Genomic DNA, 22,251 nt, shown 5'->3' on the forward strand with positions numbered 1-22,251 from the left:
GCAATTACGTTTTTTCAGTAATTGGTCAGCTTTACGTGAATAAAAATTTCAGTATTTTTTTTAAGATTTTATTCACGTAAAGCTGAGCAATTACTGAGTAAATTGCTTACATGAATAAAAGTTTGACCAAATTACTGAGTAAATTGCTTTACTTAAATAAAAGTTTGACCAAAACTGCTGAAGTTTTTATTTGCGTAAAGCTGACCAATTACTGAGTAAAAGCAATTGCTTATTTTTATTCACCCCGCCTAATTGGTGTTTTGCAATAACAACTTTGAGAGTATTAAAGTGAAAAACTGGAAATTGATCGATTCTGTGAATGAAAAAGAAGAAGAGTGATAGCTTTTATTTTTTTACAATGGACAACTCGGTCAAGGTGTTTTAATATTATTTTGTTTGCTTTTAAAAGTATAGATTTTATCTGATTTGCGACTTTTAATTTTCAATATTACTTTGTTTACATTTAAAAATATACATATGTGTTTTGTTGTATCTTTTAAAAAAACGGAAAAAACGAAAAAAAATGGGGTTTAATATCCGTTTTTTTAAAAGATACATCAACGAGTTAACTTATTTTAACGAGTTAAAACAAGTTAATGGCCGTTGACGGAAAATTACCATTAAAAAATTTTAACATAATGGATTTTAACGGAAATTTCGTTAATTTTTTTAACACAACAGAAATTAAATGTTTTTAACGGACCATCTAATGCCCATGCTTAGAAATCACAAGATTTAAGGCTCGTCTATTTTCAAATGCACTGGTAGATAATAGAATGCTAACATACTTATAAGTTTTATAAGATGTTACATTATTATTTTTCCATTATTAGTATTTTCATACATTATTAGTATTATATAAGATGTTACATTATATTATTTTTCTATTATTAGTATTTTCAGTAGAGGATTTTAGTTTTCCTATTTGTGAAAATTTTTTTTATAGAAGCTTAAGTGAGTTTTTATTAAAGTGAGTGAGTTTAAGTGAGTTTTTATTAAAGTGAGTGAAGTTCAAGTGAGTTTTTATTAAAGTGAGTGAGAAGAAGTTTAAGTTTTGATTAAATGAGTCAAAAACAAAAACTTTTTATACTGTAAAAGTTGCAATATAATGAAAAGTTATTTTTTAAAAGACCATGTTTTTTTTAGATTTTTTTTTAAAAGACGCATAGACACTAGAAGACTTTTTGTGTCTTTCTATGGTGTCTTTCTTCGATGGTGTCTATCTGTGACTTTCTGTGTTAGTATGAAAAATAAAAATATAACAGTCAATACACTGATTTTTAATTACCAAGGATATTAATTGTTTTTTTTTATTACTGTTTATCATTAGTTCTAACTTTTTAACATTTCTTAAGATTTTTAGTTTTTTCAAAGTTTTTCTGGAAAATGGATATGGATTAGTTTCTTTTTTTTCTGTGTTTTTGATTGATTGGCTTAAAATGTACTTCAACAGATATTGAAAATTATGAATCTGCAGATTTATGTCATAAATCTACAGGACCAGATTGGTGAATACTCTATGTAAATTGTACATAAATTTGTCACCAATGACATTGTAGTGAAGTAAGTTAAAGCTTTGCATTCATGGTTAACCAAGTTTTTCAATTAATAATTAAACTTGTGAATATTATCCTTGTGAAGAAATTTTTTATATCGATCATGAAAAATTGTAAAAGTGTGAAATTAATAATATTAAAACTACTGCAGAGTTTCAGGTCTCAATTTGATGTAATTATAAACCAAATGATAAAATTTTTGAAAGAAAATGATTCAATTTTAGATATTTATTTAAAATATATTTAAAGCATAAAACAACAGCTGCATACAAACTAAACTTTTCTTTGTAATATTTTGACCTGTTTTTGCACAGATTGTCATCAGACGTAAAATAAAATACAAAAACTGTTACACATATCACATAAAAATGCCAAAGAAGACATTAAAAAGAAATGGTTTGAAAAGACATCTGTCCCACATTGCGCAAGCTAGAAGGATCCAAAGTCCTTTTTCAAGATGGCCATGTCTCACATGTAATGCTGGAACTAATTCACTTAGCAAAAGAGAAGAGTATTATTATTTTTAAGCTACCAGCTACAGCTCCTGAACAAACATTTCATTCAAAACAGTTTCAAAGGTTTCACAAAACCTAGCTATCTTGGGTTGTTCAAACAGCTTATTGACCAAAGCTTCTTCGGCGAAAATGTGCGTTCTGGCTTCAAAGCAACAAGTATTTTTCTTTGTGTTTGGAGAAAATAACTAATGAAAAATTAGCTATTGGATCAATTTTGTGCAAAGTACTCAAGCCTTACCAACACTGCCTATACCAGAAACCACAGTTCCAGAAATACCCTTCAAGTATACAAAAGCATAGAACTTCAACCACACTAACTTTTTTAAGCTCATTAAAACAAAAGACCTCCTTTAACATGATGCACAACTGCTTGTGAGCATTTAAGGTCATCAAAACTTTTTGGCAAAGGAAGCTGGTTTGTTTAACAAACCTTCTATTAAACAATAGAAACAACAATAGTGGATGTAATCAAAATTCCGACTATATCAGAATCCAAAGCGACTTCCATATATCCACGCTGTAAATCTGACGGCTCTTTGAATTCAAAAAAATGTCAACCTTGTTTTATTCTTTTTGGAGATAAAATTACAGCTCAACAACAGTTATGGATTCATTGCAAATCCTGTGATGATTGGTTGTGTAGATCTTGCTGTTCTACTTTGGTCAACGATATGTACAAGAATTGCCAATAAACATACAAAGCTTATTTAAAGCAAATTTGTAATTTTTTTTTGTTAATTGAAAAATTTCTTTTTAACTTAATTGAAAATAATATTTTTAATTTTATTAACCAGCGGTATAGCAAAAGTCAGCTCTGTGATAAGACTGTAAAGACTTCTTGGGGCAGCTGGAAAAAAAAAGTGAAAAGTGAAGGCCAGTGTGATAAAATATTTGACTAATTATAATTAAAAAAAAAATAATATTATTTATATTTAAAAAGGCATTTTTTTATGCGCTCCTTGTTGTTTTCTTTGGCACCTTAAAAAACTTTTCTTTTAGAACCAAGGACAACGCCCTTCTTTGTTATTGGTATTACCTGATATTATATGATCATTAAACAATAAAATAACATTTAAAAATTAGTTTTCATTATTTGTGGCGTGATGCATTATTATGATTTATATAGTGATCTTACTTATGAAATGGTGTTGGAAGTTTGCTCAAAGTAGATGTTCTTATTTGAAATTAAATATTGAGTAGCAGTTTTTATTTTTTATTTTTTTATTTTTGCAATATCAATTATCATGTTTCAGAAAAAAAAATTGAAATTTTTATGTTTATGCATGGTAAATGAATGTTCAAAGACTAAGTGACCGATCTTAGGCGATTTTATGGTATATTGGTTTATTGGTATAGTATATAATATTGCTATTATTACTGTTAAACATAAAATGATAAAAAAGTAAAAGCATTTTTGTATGAATTTAATTAAGACAGTCCTGCTACTCCAGAAGGTGATGCTGTGGAGGCAAAAAAAGAAAAAAAAGCCTGTAGCTAGAAAAAACTTTAAAACTTTTTTTTGATAATTAAAAGTTTGATAAATAAAACTTTTTTTTGTTACATTAAATTTTTTACTATAAATACATGCTGCAGCCGTTTTTCAAAACACCCTAATAATAAATGCTTATTACATATTTCAAGAAAAACGCAATTAAAAATAAATTATTAGGAGAAACTCTTTGTAAAACGTTTTTTAATCAAATAATTTTTATGCATTTTTTTAGAACTCTTTGAAAATATGTATTCAATAACATTTGTTCACATAATAAACTAGCTTATTTTGTTAAAAAGTCAAAATTGATTTTCTTTACGTTAAGGCTTTTTGAAAAACAGCTGCAGTATGGATAATACAACAAATATGTTGAAATGAGATAGTTAGACATAAAATTTAAAAGCTCTCTACAAAAGCCACTAAACCAAAAAAATTAAAAGTAATTGTAGTTCAGTGCACTTAAAAATTTTAAGTATAGTATATTTGTGTTTGCAAAGAAGCATATAAATCATTTTTTAATATAAACTAATTTTTTTTAAACTTAAATATCCATATATAAACAATATATAAAACAAATATGTTATTTGTTTAAATATATTGTTTATAAAATGTAAAAAAATACACTTATATAACATTTTATTCAGGATCGTATGTAATATATAGTAAAACTTTCTAATAATTACAAGTCTTTTTCGCTCAAGCTGTTTTGTTTTGAATTCTAGTAGGTATGTTATTATATTTTAAAAAATTGACAAGATTGAAAAAACACAAAATATATTGACAAGTGGAAAATTTGAATCTTCAATTTTAGATTTGCCCCTCTCTTGATAATTTCTGATTGCTAAAATTATGTCATTTGCTTCTTAGACCATTAAAAATGATAGGCGCGGCTTTTCCGTAAATCGCTATAAAAGATATATAGAAAATATTTTTATGGGATATATTCTAATAAAGACAAAAACTTTATTTATTACTATTGTAATTAATACAAACTCCGTGAAATGATATATCGGTACCGGTTTTATATCTTTTTGTGCAATTTTATGCAACATAATTAAATTAATCAAAAAAATGTAAGATAAATGCAAAAGGAAACTTGATGCATTAAGATTTATTTTGCCACAAAATGACATCAATGCGCAAAAAAACTTTTGCTTGACTTTTGGATTAGCGTTTAATATTATACTTTCGTTTTTAATCATAATCAATGAAATTTTTTTATGACTATGTTTTAGTGGTTTAAGATTTTCTTAGTTCCATTTGTATCGCATTATGCACAAGTGTCTGTAAGTGTAAACGTCTTGAGCATATGTTGAGTTTGCAGGCATTACAGGTATACATACCGCAAAAACAACCATACCGCAAAAACCAAAATGTTGGCTTAAGTGACCTAGCATGTAGAAAAAAATTCAGGATTCAAAAAACTTGATAATTATGATAGCTAATATGTCAGCCTATAAATTAAAACAGCTTTAGTGGGTTTTTTATTTGTTAAATCCTTTGGTATTTGCACTAGAGTAAAATTTCAGTTATAAAAGTGTGTAGTTTTCTTTGTTTTGTAGGAGCCTAGAAGCCATATCAGAGAATAAGTTTGCAAAATATAGTTTTTCTTTTACCTATGGATTATAACTAGATACTAAAAAAGTTTTTTTTTGTCAAGTAGTTATAAATCTTTATAACACCCTCAAAAAGAAAGGAAGTATTATTGTTGTTTTTGGGGTACATTTTATAGAATTCACTTTATAGACTATGTTTTGAAATTAAAAGCAACAACAATAAATTATCATTGTATTTGATTTTTTTTGGTGTGTTCAAACAATATTTGAACACAGCAGTAATAACACTGACATCTGAAATGGCCGCAGACTTTATTGAATTATTATAACAATAGGTTACTACAACAATGTTAAGATAATGTACATAAATAAAATAATACTTTAAATGATTACTTTAATTCAAAAAAAGATTATTGATTGTTGTTGCATTCGTTATAATGGTCGTATATCAGTCTTTTAGATGTGGAGAAGTGCTGGTTTGCTGGTAAAAGCATAACCAGTTTAACACCATCAACTCTGCAACTCACTTTGCTGCAAATTGAATGAAGAACATCAAGACAATTAGGACATTGCTTTAGGCCTAAAGCTTGACATTTCCTTTGGTTGCAAAAACATTCAACTTTACATTTAATAAATTTTTCTTTAGTTTCTTCTTTCTTTCTTTTGACTTCCTTCTTATGCTATATCTATGTTATTTTTTTCTAACTCTATTTGATTAAAAAAATTATCGTTAAACATTTTAGAGTACATTAGTTGCTTACAGAACATATCTAAATACTAAAAAACAACTTTCAAGTGGAAATTTAGATTTTGCTCTAGGTTCAAACTCAAAGAAAGTTTCAATAAATTCTTGCAATTATTATGTTCTAAAAATGTTATTGATTTTTAATACATAAAAAACACGATGCAAACTTTGTTTAAAACACTGCAATTATATCTTTAGAGTCAAGAGGTTACATAGAATCAAATATAATCATAGTAAAAAGCGAGAACACATGTATAGCCTATAAAATGTTATTTTAAAAACAATGTTGTTTTTAGGTATACCTAACTTGTGGTTTTTGGTGGTGCATCGAGTATTTTCTCCAAGATTAAGTTAGCAGTAACTAGTTTTATTTAAAGCAGATCAAATAATATTAGGATACGCCAAATTTCAGCTTCATAGGTTCATTAGCTGCAGAGATACAATTGATATATTGAATGCTGTTTTTGGGGTACACATACAAAAAACAACTAAAGTTCACTTAACAATAACAACAAAACTATTTCTTAAAAATTAATCAAACTAGCTGGGAAGAACTTTAAGCAACTCTAAACACATTCAAAACAGTTTTTCTCAAAAGCAAATAATAAAAAAGTTATTGAGATGTGCTTTTTTTGGTGTTTTTGCGGTAAGTATACCGTAATCGCATATAATATATCTATAAAATGAGAAAACTTGAAATTTTATTTTAAATTTTAAAAATCATTTTTTCTATATTATTTTTTGCTATAGATATATAAGCAAGATTGAAAAATTTCAAAATTTATTATGCTAAGAGGAGGTCATAAACCCCCCCCCCCCCCCCCCAAAAAAAAAAAAAAAAAAAACACTAATGACAGCGCATTTGATCACTGAGCTGTCAATGAAGTGAATTTAGCAGAAAAACAAACCTAGTTATAGGTCTCTTATAAGCTCTATGTATGCGGAAAAGGTGCGCTTGTTAAGTTTTTTGCTCTTAAAGGTTTTTTGAAATGAATAAATTTTCTAAAAAATATTGAAATAAACAAGGAATAGGTATAGAAATAATTGGTGTGGGATAGATATGTATAAAAATGGTAGGCTTGGTAAAGACCCGTATTTTACAGATCCGGAAGGCTAGGATATATAAGGAAAAAGTATAAAAAAGTTCGATTTGGAATAGGCTTACAAAGACCCGTATTTTTGCGGGTCTGATCTCAGCTAGTTATAATTAATATTTAAAATATATAATTCATTACATAATATAAAAATTATTACAAAATAATTTAGTGTGTAATAATTTGATATTGTATATATGAGCTATATATGAGTAACAAAATGCACAAAATATCGGAAATAAAGTTTGAAATATTGAGTAGTTGAGATATGGAGAGTCAACTGTATTTATATTCACATCTATAATACTAAAATTCTGCTTTACTAAAAACAAAGCAACTGTTGTAGTATAAAATATCTCATATCAAGTCAACAAGTTGTTAGTTAACAAGTTGTTATAAGTTGTTACGGTTTTTGTAGTGCTTAAGCTTATATTTTTGAAGTTAAAATTTTTAGCACTACAAAATATTTTAACTTTGTATTATGTAATATTGATATTCACATTTATTATACTAAATACTAAAATTCTGCACTAAAATAAAGCGACTGTTGCAGTATAAAAATACTTATATTATATAAGTTATATAATATAAGTTATATTATATAGTCAATAATTTTTGTATGCCATTTGTATAGCTAGCATACACAAGCACCACAAAAAAAAAATTGTGAAAATTAGTGTTATACAAAAAACAATCCCATCATGTAAGCAAAAAAAAGTCTGATTCTGAAACTTTGTCTTTTTTATTCTATGTAGTTTGTACAAGAATTTTTAATTTTCTGATCAATATCTAAAAATGAAGAAAAAAAGTTTTGCTCATGCTTTTTACGTTTAGCAGTTTGATTACAATCACCATCATTTTCTTCTAACTCCTTGCGAACTTTAAGAACAAAAGATCGACTTTAAGAAGTTGTGCAATTTGTAAATTGCTATGCTCTGCCTTTAATGCTACAAATACAGCATGTCTTTTCATTTCTTGTGTTAGAGTTTATTATCTGTCATTTTTAATTATCTGCAAAAAATTAAAAAAAATAATGTAACATAAAGAAATGATGACCCTACGCGATGATCTCAAATAGCTGACACACCCTGTATATATATATATATATATACACGGGACATTAAAGTTGCTCCAGTGTTAAAGTCAGAGCTATCTAAAGCTGGTTATTTTACATAGAGCTGAGTAGGATCTTAAGTTAAAATACTTCTGAGCAGAGCTGGCTCGGGAGTCACCTCCATATCTCCTTTGATATTTTGAAATATCAAAGTATGAGTATTTTTTTGTTAATGGTATTTTTAAGTAAGTTTTTGTTTTATATAAAAAGATTGTTTCAAAAAAGTTAAACAATACCATGTCATTAAAAACCTAGTCATTAAAAATGTCATGAAAAAATTTATGATTTTTAAATGCAGTATTTCTTTATATGCTTTATTAAAAAAAAAAACTTGAGGCACAAAGGATTTTCATATTTTAAAAATTATTCTTGAGCTGTTGTTTTTCTTTCATTTCAAAAAATTGTCATGTGGTTCATATTGCTGAGTATGATAAGTAACCTTTAAACAAGGCCAATGATTGGTTAACAGAAATTTACTTTGTCCGTTTATTAAGTCACATGATTTGTTTTCACCTTTTTAATTAGTTGAAACGTTTTTAATATTGATTTTAAATGTTGGTTTTAAATAAGATTAAGAAAGAATTGAGAAAGATCTTTTTGAGATTATCTAGTTTTTATTATACTTTATTGATATTATTTTTATTTTTTAAACTATTTATATTATTTATATTATTATTTTTTTAATCATTATTGAATTTTTTTTACTTATTTGTGTTTTTTTTTAATTTTTTTTATTATACTATTTTTACTTATTTTTTAATAATGAATATTATTTTTATTATATATTTTTTTGCTTTTATTTTTATCTAAAATGTTTTTTTAATTAAATGTTTGTTAGTGAAATTAATGTTTGAGTTGGTTATCCCCATCCATAAAGTTATGTGTTGATTTCCATATCCATAAAGTTAAGTTAGATATCCATATCCATAAAGTTATGTGTTGATTTTTATTATTTAATCAAAATTAGACTATAGTCAATGAAAAATAAAGTTTTTAAAAAAAAATTTTAAAACTTGAAAAAAAAATATAAACCAAAACATTGCATCCAATTCAATCTAAGTAGATATTTTTTTGGTGGTGAAGTTGATTTCATAAAAAATCAAAACTAAAATAAAAGAAAAATTGTTACAAAAATTTATTTATGTAAAAATTGGTGCAGCCACTTGACACCAAATAAACTATTTGGGAATAAATATTCAATATTATTAAAAAATTCAAGTTAAAACTTTGGCACTAATAGATACAGAAGGAAAACACAACTCAGCTGCTATCAAAAAAATGGTGGAAGATACTTTATATGGATTTGGTATTAGCAAAGGTCAAATAGTGTGTGCAAGTGTAGACAATATATGATATAGAGGCCATATATATATGACTAGAGCAATCACACTTTTAAATTAATATTCAGGTGATGAAAATTTTCTAGATAAAACTTTACGAGATGAAGAACAAGAGGAGTGTTTGTAACAGAACAGGAGGATGAAAGTGCAGCTGTTTAGGAAGGAAATCTAATCTTTTTTCTTGCAGATTGGTGTTAATAATTGTCTAGTGACATTGAGCTGATGTGCTGTGTTGTTCAAACTTTGCAGCTATTTGTGATACTTTAAAAAAAACGTACAGTGCCCAACTTTTGACAAAAGTCCATTATGTTGTGAAGAAACTAAGTAATTCACAATATGTTTAGCAAAGAAGCAATACAGGTTTGTTATAATTTTGGATAATGAGAAATGCTGTGCTTCTATTAAACGTTTATTACATTTGTGTCCACTGTGAGCAATTTGCTGCAGTTGATCTTTTTTTTACTCTTTTTACACCTTGAAATATGGAATGAGTTGAGTCATCTTTGTGATCTTTTAAAAAAGCCTTTCATGTGACAGTTAAACTTCAAGGAATCGACATTACTCCTGGAGAATTTTTAAAGGAGCAGTTGAAATTAAAAAATAACTAGAGAAAAATCATGGACTAATTGTGGAAGACATCACAAAATAGATGCAGAAATGAGAAGAAAAACTTTGATAATGATTCACTGCACTTAATTTTGATGCTAGATATAGAATACTGAATAGAACCAGATAATACAAGCAAAACAAGGTCTAAAAACAGTAGCAGAAAAAATTTTGAAAAAATATCAAAAATATATTAGTCAAGAAATAAGAGAAAAATACAATCTCGATAGAGAATTTGAAAAAGATTAAAAAGAAAAAAAGAGAAGTGTGACCAAAATTAATTTTAATGATAAAAATACTTTTAAAATAAATTTTATGAGCAACTCTGAAATAATGGAAGTAATAGGACGTTTAAAAACAAATTATCAGAGAAAAATTCAAAAATAACCAAAAAGAATACAAGAAGTGTGCAGAGTGGTCATTTGTATAACTGTCTCGCAAATAAGTGTAGAGAGGTTATTTCCTCCACTTAAGTTTATATCATTCTTCATTATAGCATTCTTCACTTAAACCTGGTATTTTAGATAATTTATTTTTAAGGATGAATCAAGATTTTGATTAATAAAATGTTGATAGTACTTGAGTTACTCTAATATAACAAAAAGAAAATTCTTTTGATTTTTTTTTTACCCCGAAATGCTCCAGAGCCAGAGTTGGAGTCAAAAATTTCAATGAAGTTAGAGCCAGAGTCAATTTTTAGACCTTGACTTAAAAATCTTGTATATATATATATATATATATATATATATATATATATATATATTATATATATATATATATTATATATATTATATATATATATATTATATATATATTATATATATATATATATATTATATATATATATATATATATATATATATATATATATATATATATATATATATATATATATATATATATATATATATATATATATATATATATATATATATATAAGTATGTATGTATGTATATACTAACATACAATCAATGTTAATAAATTTTTGATCTATTTTAGGAAATTGTATTTCTGCACTTGGTGATTTGAAAAATAGTCAAAGACACATTCCTTATCGTGACAGTAAACTTACTAAACTATTAACAGATGCACTTGGTGGAGATGGTTATACTCTTATGGTGAAGTTTCTTTACTTTTTCTGTTGATTTTATTGTTCTGAAACTATTTTAGTTGTCTTGGATTGATCTTATTTTAAATTTTACTACCTAGCTTGTTACGTTATAAAAATTGATGTTTTTAGATAGCTTGTATTTCTCCTGCTTTTAAAGACTTTCATGATTCAATTAACACGCTAAGGTACGCAAATCGTGCAAAGAATATAAAAAGTAAACCCATCATCAAAATGGTAAGATTTTATGAAAATTTTACATGTTACTTAATTGGTTGTCAAATAAATTTTTTTAATAAAAGTTTTCATTTTTTTTTAATTTTTACGAAAACTTGAAGCTATATAAAAAAAATATTTGTTCAGTTTATTTTTTTTTCAAAAGTATTTCTAAAAAATTGTTTAAAAAAAAGAACAAACAAAATAACAAAAAAGTTGTAAAAAATTTTTTATTTTGTATAATTTTTTGCATAAATAAAAACATTTTTTTTTTGAATTTTGCTTAACACTCATTGTCATTATCATTGTTTAAGCATTTTTGCGCTTACATAGGATGGACCTAAGAATATAGGACTCCGAATGCATAATCTTGAGCATCTAACTGAAGTTCATGTCATTTGTAACACTCTCTCTACACTACACTACTCTCTCTAAGTTTACCTATCTTTATTTTTTTCTCCTGAAACTGCCAACTCTCCACATACTGATACACAATTATCTAGATCTTTATGCTGTTCATACTCTAACCATCTTAATCTTCCTTAATGCACCCTATCTATTATGTATCAGATATATGATGTACCCTATCTATTATACATCAGATATATGATGTACCCTATCTATTTATGTATCACCCTATTTATTGTGTATTATCTACCTATATATCAGATACGCTCATTATTCCTAATCTCTGATATGATCATGGTTTTTTTTTCTTATCTTTTAGAGTCCCATCATTTAACTGTTATCTTCTCTGATCAACACTAAACCAAAAATTCACAAAAAACTAAAAATGTTCAAATACTTGTCATACATTTTACTTAATAGATACAATTTATAACAAAGGAGATTTTACAAATATGAAAAAATGAAATATAATGGAATAGGTTTGCTTAAGCACTGGTGTTACCACAATCCAATTATGTGATAAGTTTTGATAATGATTTTCAGATAAGGACTCAAGGGTGATTAGTTACAATTGCAATATTTAGTTAAGTAACTGTAATGCGTTTTTTGTGATTAGCCTGCTAACAATTTATCGCAAGCTGACTTTTATAAAAAAAATCAATATTCAATATGATTTTTTATCGCTTATTATTGCATAATTGAAAAATATTGATATATCATTATATATCAATATTTTTCAATTATGCAATAATAAGCGATAATTATTTTTGATAGGTTCAACATTATATCATTATACACTCAACAGAGTACTGTTGAATGTATAATGATATAATGTTGAACCTATCAAAAATCAATATAAGAGTACTGTTGAATGTATAATAATATAATTTATATATATATATATATATATATATATATATATATATATATATATATATATATATATATATATATATATTTTACTGTATTTACTTCTTTAAGGTTACAGGGCCACTAATTGAAGAGGCTTATAGTTTCTTTTTTTTTAATGATGCAAAATGTAATCATTAAAAAAAAAAAAAAAAAGGAATGAAGAAAAAAAGAAGAAAAAAAATAAATAAATAAAAGAAAAAAAAAACATTATTTTATTTTTAAAATTTTAAAATAAGTCTAACTGACACAAAAGTAATGCAATGACACAAAGGTTTTAAAATCAAAATCTAATAGGGTACCGTTTGGCTTTTGTCACGGATATATTGAATAAATTAAAACTAAGGATTCTAGGATGGAAATGTGGACAAACAACTCAAAAATGTATAACAACAATGCAAGTTATTCAGTTTTCAATAAATTTTTTTGTTTAGTGTTTGTGAATTTTTAAAAGCTGGTTACAATGAAAGTTTTTATTTTGATCATTTAGTTTAAATTTTTCATTTTAAAGCCTGATTACACCAAGTTTTTATTTTTATCAATAGATGGTTTTCTTTGGCAATAAGTGAAATTTAATAAATGAATGAATTTGATAAATTTTAATACGCTCAAGGTGAGTATATATAACTAGCTACCCCTCCTTCGTATTAAGCACCTGAGAGTAAAAGCTTGAACAAAAAGAATTTGACAAGGTCAGAAAAATATTAACCAGCTCTCTAAACATTGACTGTTAAAATGATATTTCTAAAATAAAAATATTAAAAATATATTTAGTTAATAAGTATATAAATTTCTTTTTAAAAGTTACCATCAAATAAAATAAGTACATATTTACAAAAATATTTATAAGTTTTAATTCATAATTTTTAAGAGAGCTTAAATTTCAACTCCAAAAAATTTGTTTAAAATAGTTTTTAATATTTTTAAATTTACTTTTTTTTTGTAATAATAATTGTATAAGGATTACACAAAGGAATCTCTATATACACATAGAAAAAAAAGTGAAAATTAGGGGAAAAAATAGCAAAATAAATGAACAATCAAATTTGTAAAAACAAAATTTTACAAATATATTTAAGCACACAAGTATTGTTAAGAGTTTACCAATTATGAAGTAACATAAACTAATTAAGGTGCTAGTGCTAATAAATAAAGCATTACTTCATCAAATAACTTTTCATTGAGTTGTTTATTTTAATTTGAATCTAAATAAATATGTTCATTGAACCATTCAAAATAAACTTGTGCTTTTATAATTCTTTCCTTTTGTAAACTTTTCACACACATAAAAATAGTGCTATATAAATAGTTGCTTGTTTCTGTAAAAGCATTGTTTCTGTGAAAGCTTGTTTCTGTAATAGCAAATAAATATGTTCATTGAACCGTTCAAAACAAACTTGTGCTTTATATGATTCTTTTCTTTTGTAAACTTTTCACACTTAAAAGTAGTGCTATATAAATAGTTGCTTGTTTCTGTAAAAGTAAGTCTTTTTATAGACAAACAGTCTTGAAAGTTAACTCCATAGTTCCACAGTTTTGAAATGAAGCCACATGACTAATGCTACACTGATATAAAATTTGGTTCATGCTTATGCTTTTTTACAGATAACTATGAAGACTTTGTTTTAACTCTCACACTCCTTGAGCTGAAATATGAAAGTTGATAATTTGCTGGTCCAAGAAAGTCATGATAATTTGCTGAAAGTTGACAATTTGCTGGTCCAAGAAAGTCCAATAAAACTAGAAAATGATATTCATTGAAGCAATAAAATTATATTTTTCATGTTCGTATAATAAAGAACTAAATGATACAGAAAATCAACAATAAAATCATGGTTATTTCTAGTATTAAAATCATGCTGCATTCTTTATATCAGAACTAAGAAAGAGTTTACAAATTTCTTCTGATGACTATACATATTCTTTTTAGTTTAAATATATAATTTCGAAGGCTTTATTTTTTCTTTATCTTTATTTTTTTTAAATTACATCAGCTGGAAAATATTCAAGGTAGCAAGAATCTAATGAGAATAAATCCTAATAACATTGTTTTATTACACATTTATACACATTTTCTTTAGAGTTGGTATTAGGCTTCTTTGCATTTTGTTTTGTTTGTCTGCATTTTAATCCCAGAAAGCTTTGCAAAATGTTAAATCAAATCTATTTTTAGAACCGCAATGGCACCCTATTAAAGAGTTCTGTTTAAAAATTTATTCCAAAAATATAAATGATGAACGCTCTAATCAAGATTCCAGTAAATTTTAAAAAACTTTTTTTTTGATTTCAAAAAAAAAGTTTTTTAAAATCTAAAAAAAAAGTAAAGATTTTATTTAACTTAAAAAAAAAGAAAGTTTGAAAGTTTTCAATTCTAAATTATAATTAAAGTTTTTGTGAACATTACTTTGTGAACATTTTATTTAACTTTATTGTGAACATTACTTTGTGAACATTTTATTTAACTTTATTGTGAACATTGGCATTTAAGCCAAGACATTTCATTTAAGACTTAAGATCCAAACTTTTAAGTTTTTAATCAAAAATTTTTCAAAATTATGTGCACTTAAGTTTTAATGACACTAATTACTAATGAATTGTTTAAATCAATCATAACTTGAGATCTATGAGACTCCTATATATTTTATAAATGTATTTTGTTTAGTGTTGTTTTTATAGTTTGTTTAGATTTTTGCAAAAAAATTAGTTTCTTGTATGTATTTCTTTTTTTTTTCTGCTGGCCAAATATGTTATTGTATTTTATTATCAGAAATCTCTTCAATAGGATCCTAAAGAACAACTTATTTTAGAGCTAAAAGAGAAAGTGAAAAGTCTGAAAGCTGAAAATGCATGCTTAAGGGAACAGGTAATTATGAATTTTTGTTGTTGCAAATATAACAGTTCTCAAAACAACATTGTTGCTATCACAACAGTCAAGTTGAACAAAAATTGTATAGTGTAAATGTGGTTTTCTTATGATTTAATCTATAAATCTGAGATACTGACCTTTTCTTCTTTTCTTATTGTTTTTAGTTCAGTGAAACAACTTCTGATTTTAAAATGATGACAAATCCAATGCAAATCAAAGAGTTTTGCTGTGACGATTTGCTGAAGCCATCAGTAGGAAGTGACTCTTTTTCTTCATTTAATTCCTCAGGTATATAAGTATAATAACCTTTAACAACTTTCAACTTTCTTTACATGAGTATTAAATATATTGTTTACCAATTTATTTAAAATGAGTATTAAATTTATTTGTTTGCCAATGCATTTAAATGTAATATTTGTTATCAGGAGCAAATCATGCATTTAAATATGATATTTGGTATTTATTTTGGCATTTATTTAGTATCAAGAGAAAAATAGCAAAATGCATTAATATAAATTTTTGAAACAAAAATCAGCAAGTTTTTAAAATAAATAAAATGTTATTATGTTATATGTTTTCAGAATTTTATATTATTATTGCTTTCTTTATTATTATTATTATTTGATTATTTTTTATGTTATTGTTTTCTATAACACTTTAGTTATTGTAATTTTTCTTATTATTATTACTTAACAATCATTATTGTTATTTTCTGCTTATTATCTTTTTCTATATTACTGTAATTTTTTGTATTTTTTCATTTATTTTTTCTATTATTTTAATATTAGTAGTTATTATTAGTTATTATTTGACCTTATTATTAACCTTAGTTTTATTTTGCTTTAATTTACTTTAAAGCTTTTTATGTTTTTCTTGAATAGTAATCAAAATGGCAGATGCTATGATGAGCAACTCATCAACTGCAATCTGAGCCTTTTAGGGTCAATTTCAGCTATATAAAAATTTCATATAAAAATATTTGGTATAAATTACTATAGGTATAAATTAATTTTTGAGATGGTATAAATTACTAACTGTAAACTACTTTTTTGACATCTTTATCTAAGAAAATAAACTTAATTTTTTAACTTAATTTTAACATTAACTTAATTTTTGCTCAAACTAAGGCAGTGATATTTATGTACATACACGTGATATAAGGCAGTGATATTTATGTACATACACGTGATATAAGGCAGTGATATTTATGTACATACACGTGATATAAGGCAGTGATATTTATGTACATACACGTGATATAAGGCAGTGATATTGGTCATAAAGTTGTACTTGTACCATGTATCACAGAATGTAATACTATGTTTCATCTGTTCAAAGTACAAATAAAATGCACTAAGTGTCTTTATACTGTTTGGTATGCTCATACTTTCCCACTATCATTAAATACTTTACTAGTAAAGATGATACACATTGAAATAGCTACCAAATATGTATCTGCATTTTTAAAAAGTAATCATGAAAACTAAAATTAAAAAACTTTTAATTATTATTATTTTAAATTTAAATTTTTATTTTACTTTTTAAAAGTAACTAATAAGATAAATTAAAAAAATAATGTTTTGTATTTTTTTAAAAAAATCTAAACACTGAAAAGTCTCTCTCTATATATATAAACAATTTTAAAATGTATTCTACAAAATAAAGTGCTCAAAAGAACAGAGCAATTATAAGTTAGTAGATAGTCACTTAACAAAATTTTTTTTCATATAACACTGTGTTTATCAATAAAGACTCATCAGAAATCTGATTTTCACTGTTTCATCAACAAAGACTCATCAGAAAGATTTCTGATGAGTCTTTGTTGATGAAAAACAGTTTTGAATAAAAAAATTTTTTGTTAAGTGATTTTCTACTACTTTATAATTTTTCTGTTCTTTTAAGAACATTGAGCACTCTATTTTTTAGAATACATTTTAAAATTGTTTATATATATATATATATATATATATATATATATATATATATATATATATATATATATATATATATATATGCATACTCTTGCTTGATCATTTTTAATTTTAATTATCAGGTCAGTTTTATTTTATGTTTTTTTTAATTGTTTTAAAAAATGGAAAAAGTTTAAAAAGTTTTTTTTTATTATATGATATACCATTTGTCCCAATCAAACCCTCAGTCAATATAGTAGCACTTTCTTGTAGCAGCAGGCTATAAGATAGTGGATGTGGCATTACTTTCTTGTAGCAGCAGGCTATAGGATAGTTGTTGTTTTTTTGTTTTTTTTTTTAGATTATTCACCTCCCCAAGGCCCGAGGGGGGCCACTACAGTCGAGGAGGCTACTCATATATTTTTTTTTTTGTGTTTTTTTTTTTTTTTTTAATTTTTTTTTTTTAGTTGTTATTCGTGGTGTAACCCTCTTTCAACTCTTTAACTCCGAAACACGAACCTTGCCGAGCAAGGCCGCTGCGCGGAGAAACTAAGTTGAGCGCAGTACTTCCAGGGACGTGGTGGGAGTCGAACTCCAAACCTCTCGCTTACAAAGCGAGCGCTCTTACCACTACACCACTACCGCTGTTGACAATGACATAGTTGACGTAGCAGCACTCCCTTGTAGTAGCAGGCTATAAGATGGTTGATATAGCAACACTCTGCCCATGCTTTACAGTAAAAAAAACAAATGTTCAGAATGTTTTTAAAAAAATTTAAATTGTTTTTAAAAACATTCTAGTCTTTTAATTTACATTTTTGTTGTTTTAAAAAAAAAAAAATTTAAATGGTTTCCTCAATTAATTTAATGTGTTTTGTCATATGCTGACCTTAATTTTGTCAAATTAGATGCCATAAAGTAGTTAAGTTTTTTATACAAAAGCAATAAGTTTAAGACTTTTTCTTGAAGAAAATCTGTTGTAGAATTTGCACTCATTGCATATCCTAGAGAAATAAATAAAAATATTAAAAAAATTAAAAGATAAAAAAAAGGTAAAAAACTGGACTTTTTTCTGAGCCTTGTAAAATACGAACTTTTCAAAAATATCAAATTTGTAGCCAATCAATTTCAGACATCCTGCTGATACAATTTTTAGTGTATAATTTTGATGTTTTAAATTGACATAATTTTGATGTTTTAAATTGACAGTCAGCTGATGAGCAGCTGACTGTCAATTTAAAACATCAAAATTATGAACAGCCAGCTGTCAAAAATACATATATACAAAATCATTAATAAAAATTAATGCCGTGCTAATGTCAGGACAATGTTAGTGTGTTATCTGGGATAGCATTTATGTAGATGATGATAGTGATGATAATGATGATGATGATGATGATGATGATGATGATGATGATGATGATGATGATGATGATGATGATGATGATGATGATGATGATGATGATGATGATGATGATGATGATGATGATGATGATGATGATGACGATGATGATGATGATGATGATGATGATGATGATGATAATGATGGTGTTTTTTTTTTAGATCTTAACTTTTGTGACCAGATATCTTTTGATTCAAGATTGCGTGCTACTACAGCCATGTACTTATTAATTTAACTTATTACTTGTTATTTAATTATTTGGGAGTATTTTTAATATTTTTCAACTAAGGTAAAGGTATTCAACTAAGGTATTCCAAGTTCTAGAGTCAAAAAATATTAATAGTTTTGTAATTATAGTAATTACATTAAAAAATAATTAATTCAAAAAGTAATTTTGTAAATGAAATTAATGTGAAAAGTTTTTTTTTTTTTTTTTAAATCTTATCTAAGTTTAATCTAAGTTTAAATAAACTTAGTTGGATCAAATCTTTATAAAAGCTTTTATTTAAACATAGTAAATATATAGAGATAAAGTATTACAGATATAAAATATTTCAGAGGAAGTAATTTATTCCTGGTGGAATAATTTTTTTGTGCTTTACATTTGCATTTGTGATTACCCACCATATTACAGTTACAGTTATTATTATTTATTATAGTTATTTGATGCTTTTTTCTATAAAAATTTTCATGTTTCTTCACAGTCTTAGCTACTACTGAAAAAAGCTTTTCAAAGGCTTTTTTGCAAACTTCACATGTTTAGTACATTTAAATTTTTTAGCTGCTTCTCTTCAATAATTAGAAATATAATGAATGGCCTCATGATTTTTTTGATTATTGTAGTTTTGTAAGTTTTATTGTCTTCATTGATAAAAAATTCATTGATTTTTTAAACATACAGTGGCATGCAAAGGTTTTTGGTGCGTGACATTTTTTACTTTAATTTATTTTAAAAAAGAATAATGATTTTTAATCATTTGAGATGTTATTATGAGATTAGTGGTTGCAATCCAAATCTCAAAATTACAATACCCTATTTTTCATTATTCCAAAATCCTGAAAAAAATCCTGAAGATTGTCCAATATAAATCACTGGAATTATCTGTAAGATCAAACAAAAAAAATAATTATAACACCTAATTATGTGTATCAATAAAATAAAGATTATGTCTTCAGTTTACTGTAAAATATATCTGGGAAAGATTTTGAGAAAAAAATTCTTTTTTTTTTCATGCAAATCTATGCATGTCACGTTAAGAAAAATTAACAAGGGCATCATAGGACGTATCAAGGCTATCAATTGCTTTACAAACTTCTTCAGTTGTTGGCTTTGTCACTGTTTCATCTGATATTTCATTTCCTTCTTCTTCTTGCATTTCTTTTTCAACTAGTTCAATGATATCTTGAACAATATCTTCATCTGTCATCACTCCTCTCATAACCGAAATAACATCATTAATTGTTAACATATCATCATAAGTGAAATCTTCTGGAACAAGATCCTCATCACTCTGGCGTAACTGATCAATTAAATTTTTTAATGCAGGGAAGTATTCTTCATCTTTGTCTGGTACTCCTACTCCTTCCTTAAATCCTGCTTTGCAGAATTAGTTAATAATAGTGGTTTCTGAAACTTCATTTCAAGAATGAACAAGCATTTTCATAGCATCAAGTTTGGAGATTAAAGGCATTTGTTTTTCGTTTTCAATAACGTTTATGATCTTGTTAATTATATTAGTTCGGTACTTACACTTTAATGATTGAATAACTCCTTGGTCCATCAGCTGCAAACATGAAGTTGTGTTTTGGGGGGAAAAAGTAGAGTGTGACCAATTTGAGATTCTCAATATTCGGATGGGTGGTGCAATTATTAATAATCAATGCTACTTTACGGCCTTCTAATGCAAACTTTTTGTCGTTTTCTCTAACTCACTCCTCAAGTAGTTCAGAGGTCATCCAGCTCTTTTTTTGTGCACGGTAACGACATGGAGTGCTTCTTATTCCTTGAAAGCAACGGGGTTAGTTTGATTTCCTAATAAAAAACATTGGAAGTTTTTCTGCACACATGTTAGCTGCAGCAAGCCCAGTTAGTTGTATCTTCTAATTCTTACCTTTGTATTCTTATCTTTTTATTCTTACCTTAATTTCTCATCTTTCAAATGCATACTTTTTTTGGAAGTGCTTTATAAAACAAACCAAACTTATCTGCATTTAAAATATCACGCGAGTTATAACGAGACATTATTGTTGGCGAAGTTATTTCCCTCCGAGGAGTGGTCATTTCATTAGTAATATCTTGGCTTTCACCTATGAAAAATAACAAAAAGTAACTTTAAAATCAGCATAAATTTTATTAGCTATGGTTTAGGACTTTATTTGCTTTTCATGCAGTGCGTGGTAATAAGCCAAAACGTGGCAATGACTTTAAACAAATTAAAACAAAAGAATTGGATTGATAATTTATTGGTTTATGGGCGTTTAATTTTTGAATTTAAATTGATATTTTTGAATTTTTAATGTAATAGTTATTAACAAATAGAATTTAATCAAAGCTTAACTGAATCGAAAGATCTCCATGAAAATGTTTAGCTATGTTTAATTATATTTGACTCAAAAGTATTATATTTTCGAGTGTTTAAAGTTTGGAATTTTTATTGAAGTATTGGAAGTTTTGTTATTATATGCACTTATATGCAATTCAAAATAAAAGTCCTAGTTGAGCGAAGTTTTTTGCCTAAGGGACCTCAAAAAACAGTATGAGTTTGTGAATGGTCCGACTTAACCAGTGTACAACTTAAGCGGATGATTTTACCGTAAGTTGATAGAGAATGTTCAAGGAGAATTGAAATTCTGTCCAACTTATTAAAAGTCCGACTTATCCAGGGTCCAAGTTAACAGGATTCAACTGTGTATATATATATATATATACTTATAAATGTAGATTTAGATCAGTGTTTGCTGACTTTTTTTACTTAAAAGTAAAGAAAAAAATCTTCTTTTTTTTCATTGTTCTTTGTTTTTTCCAGAAAAAAATAAAGAACAAAGAAAAAAGATTGCTGCCCTAATCCAAATCTTTTCCACAAGTGTTCTGTTGATTTCAAGTCTGGTGAATGAGATGACCAGCCTAAAACTCACATTTAAAGAAAACTCTTTAAACTAAAAAAAACCACAGTTTTAAAAACATGAATGTGAGTTCGGGGTCAATATTCTACTGAAATTTTAGGTATTGTTTATTCAGAATTAAAAAACGTTATTTTCTAAAATTCTCCAAACCATCTCATGCCATTAATATGTTGTACATGTTGTCTATGCTTTTAAAAAGATTTAATTTAGATTTGTCTGAGAAAGCTACTTTTTTTGTCTGCTACTTCTTTCTGATCTTTGATTGTCCAAATTTAATGATCTTAGGTATA

At 26.1% G+C, this 22,251-nt stretch overlaps 1 protein-coding gene across 3 annotated transcripts in view; it reads left to right on the plus strand.

Annotated features, from left to right (window-relative positions):
- The window catches only part of LOC100199751 (kinesin-like protein KIF12), a 75,641-nt gene that overhangs the window by 40,688 nt on the left and 12,702 nt on the right, over positions 1-22,251 (plus strand). For all 3 annotated transcript variants that reach the window (XM_065808166.1, XM_065808167.1, XM_065808168.1), the window contains exons 14-18: positions 11,019-11,137; positions 11,260-11,364; positions 15,443-15,523; positions 15,691-15,814; positions 19,000-19,057. In XM_065808166.1, the coding sequence (XP_065664238.1) occupies positions 11,019-11,137; positions 11,260-11,364; positions 15,443-15,523; positions 15,691-15,814; positions 19,000-19,057 (487 nt within the window). The remainder of the gene's footprint in view (positions 1-11,018; positions 11,138-11,259; positions 11,365-15,442; positions 15,524-15,690; positions 15,815-18,999; positions 19,058-22,251) is intronic.

This window comes from Hydra vulgaris, chromosome 10, assembly GCF_038396675.1.
Source record: "Hydra vulgaris chromosome 10, alternate assembly HydraT2T_AEP".
NCBI lineage: Eukaryota > Metazoa > Cnidaria > Hydrozoa > Anthoathecata > Hydridae > Hydra > Hydra vulgaris.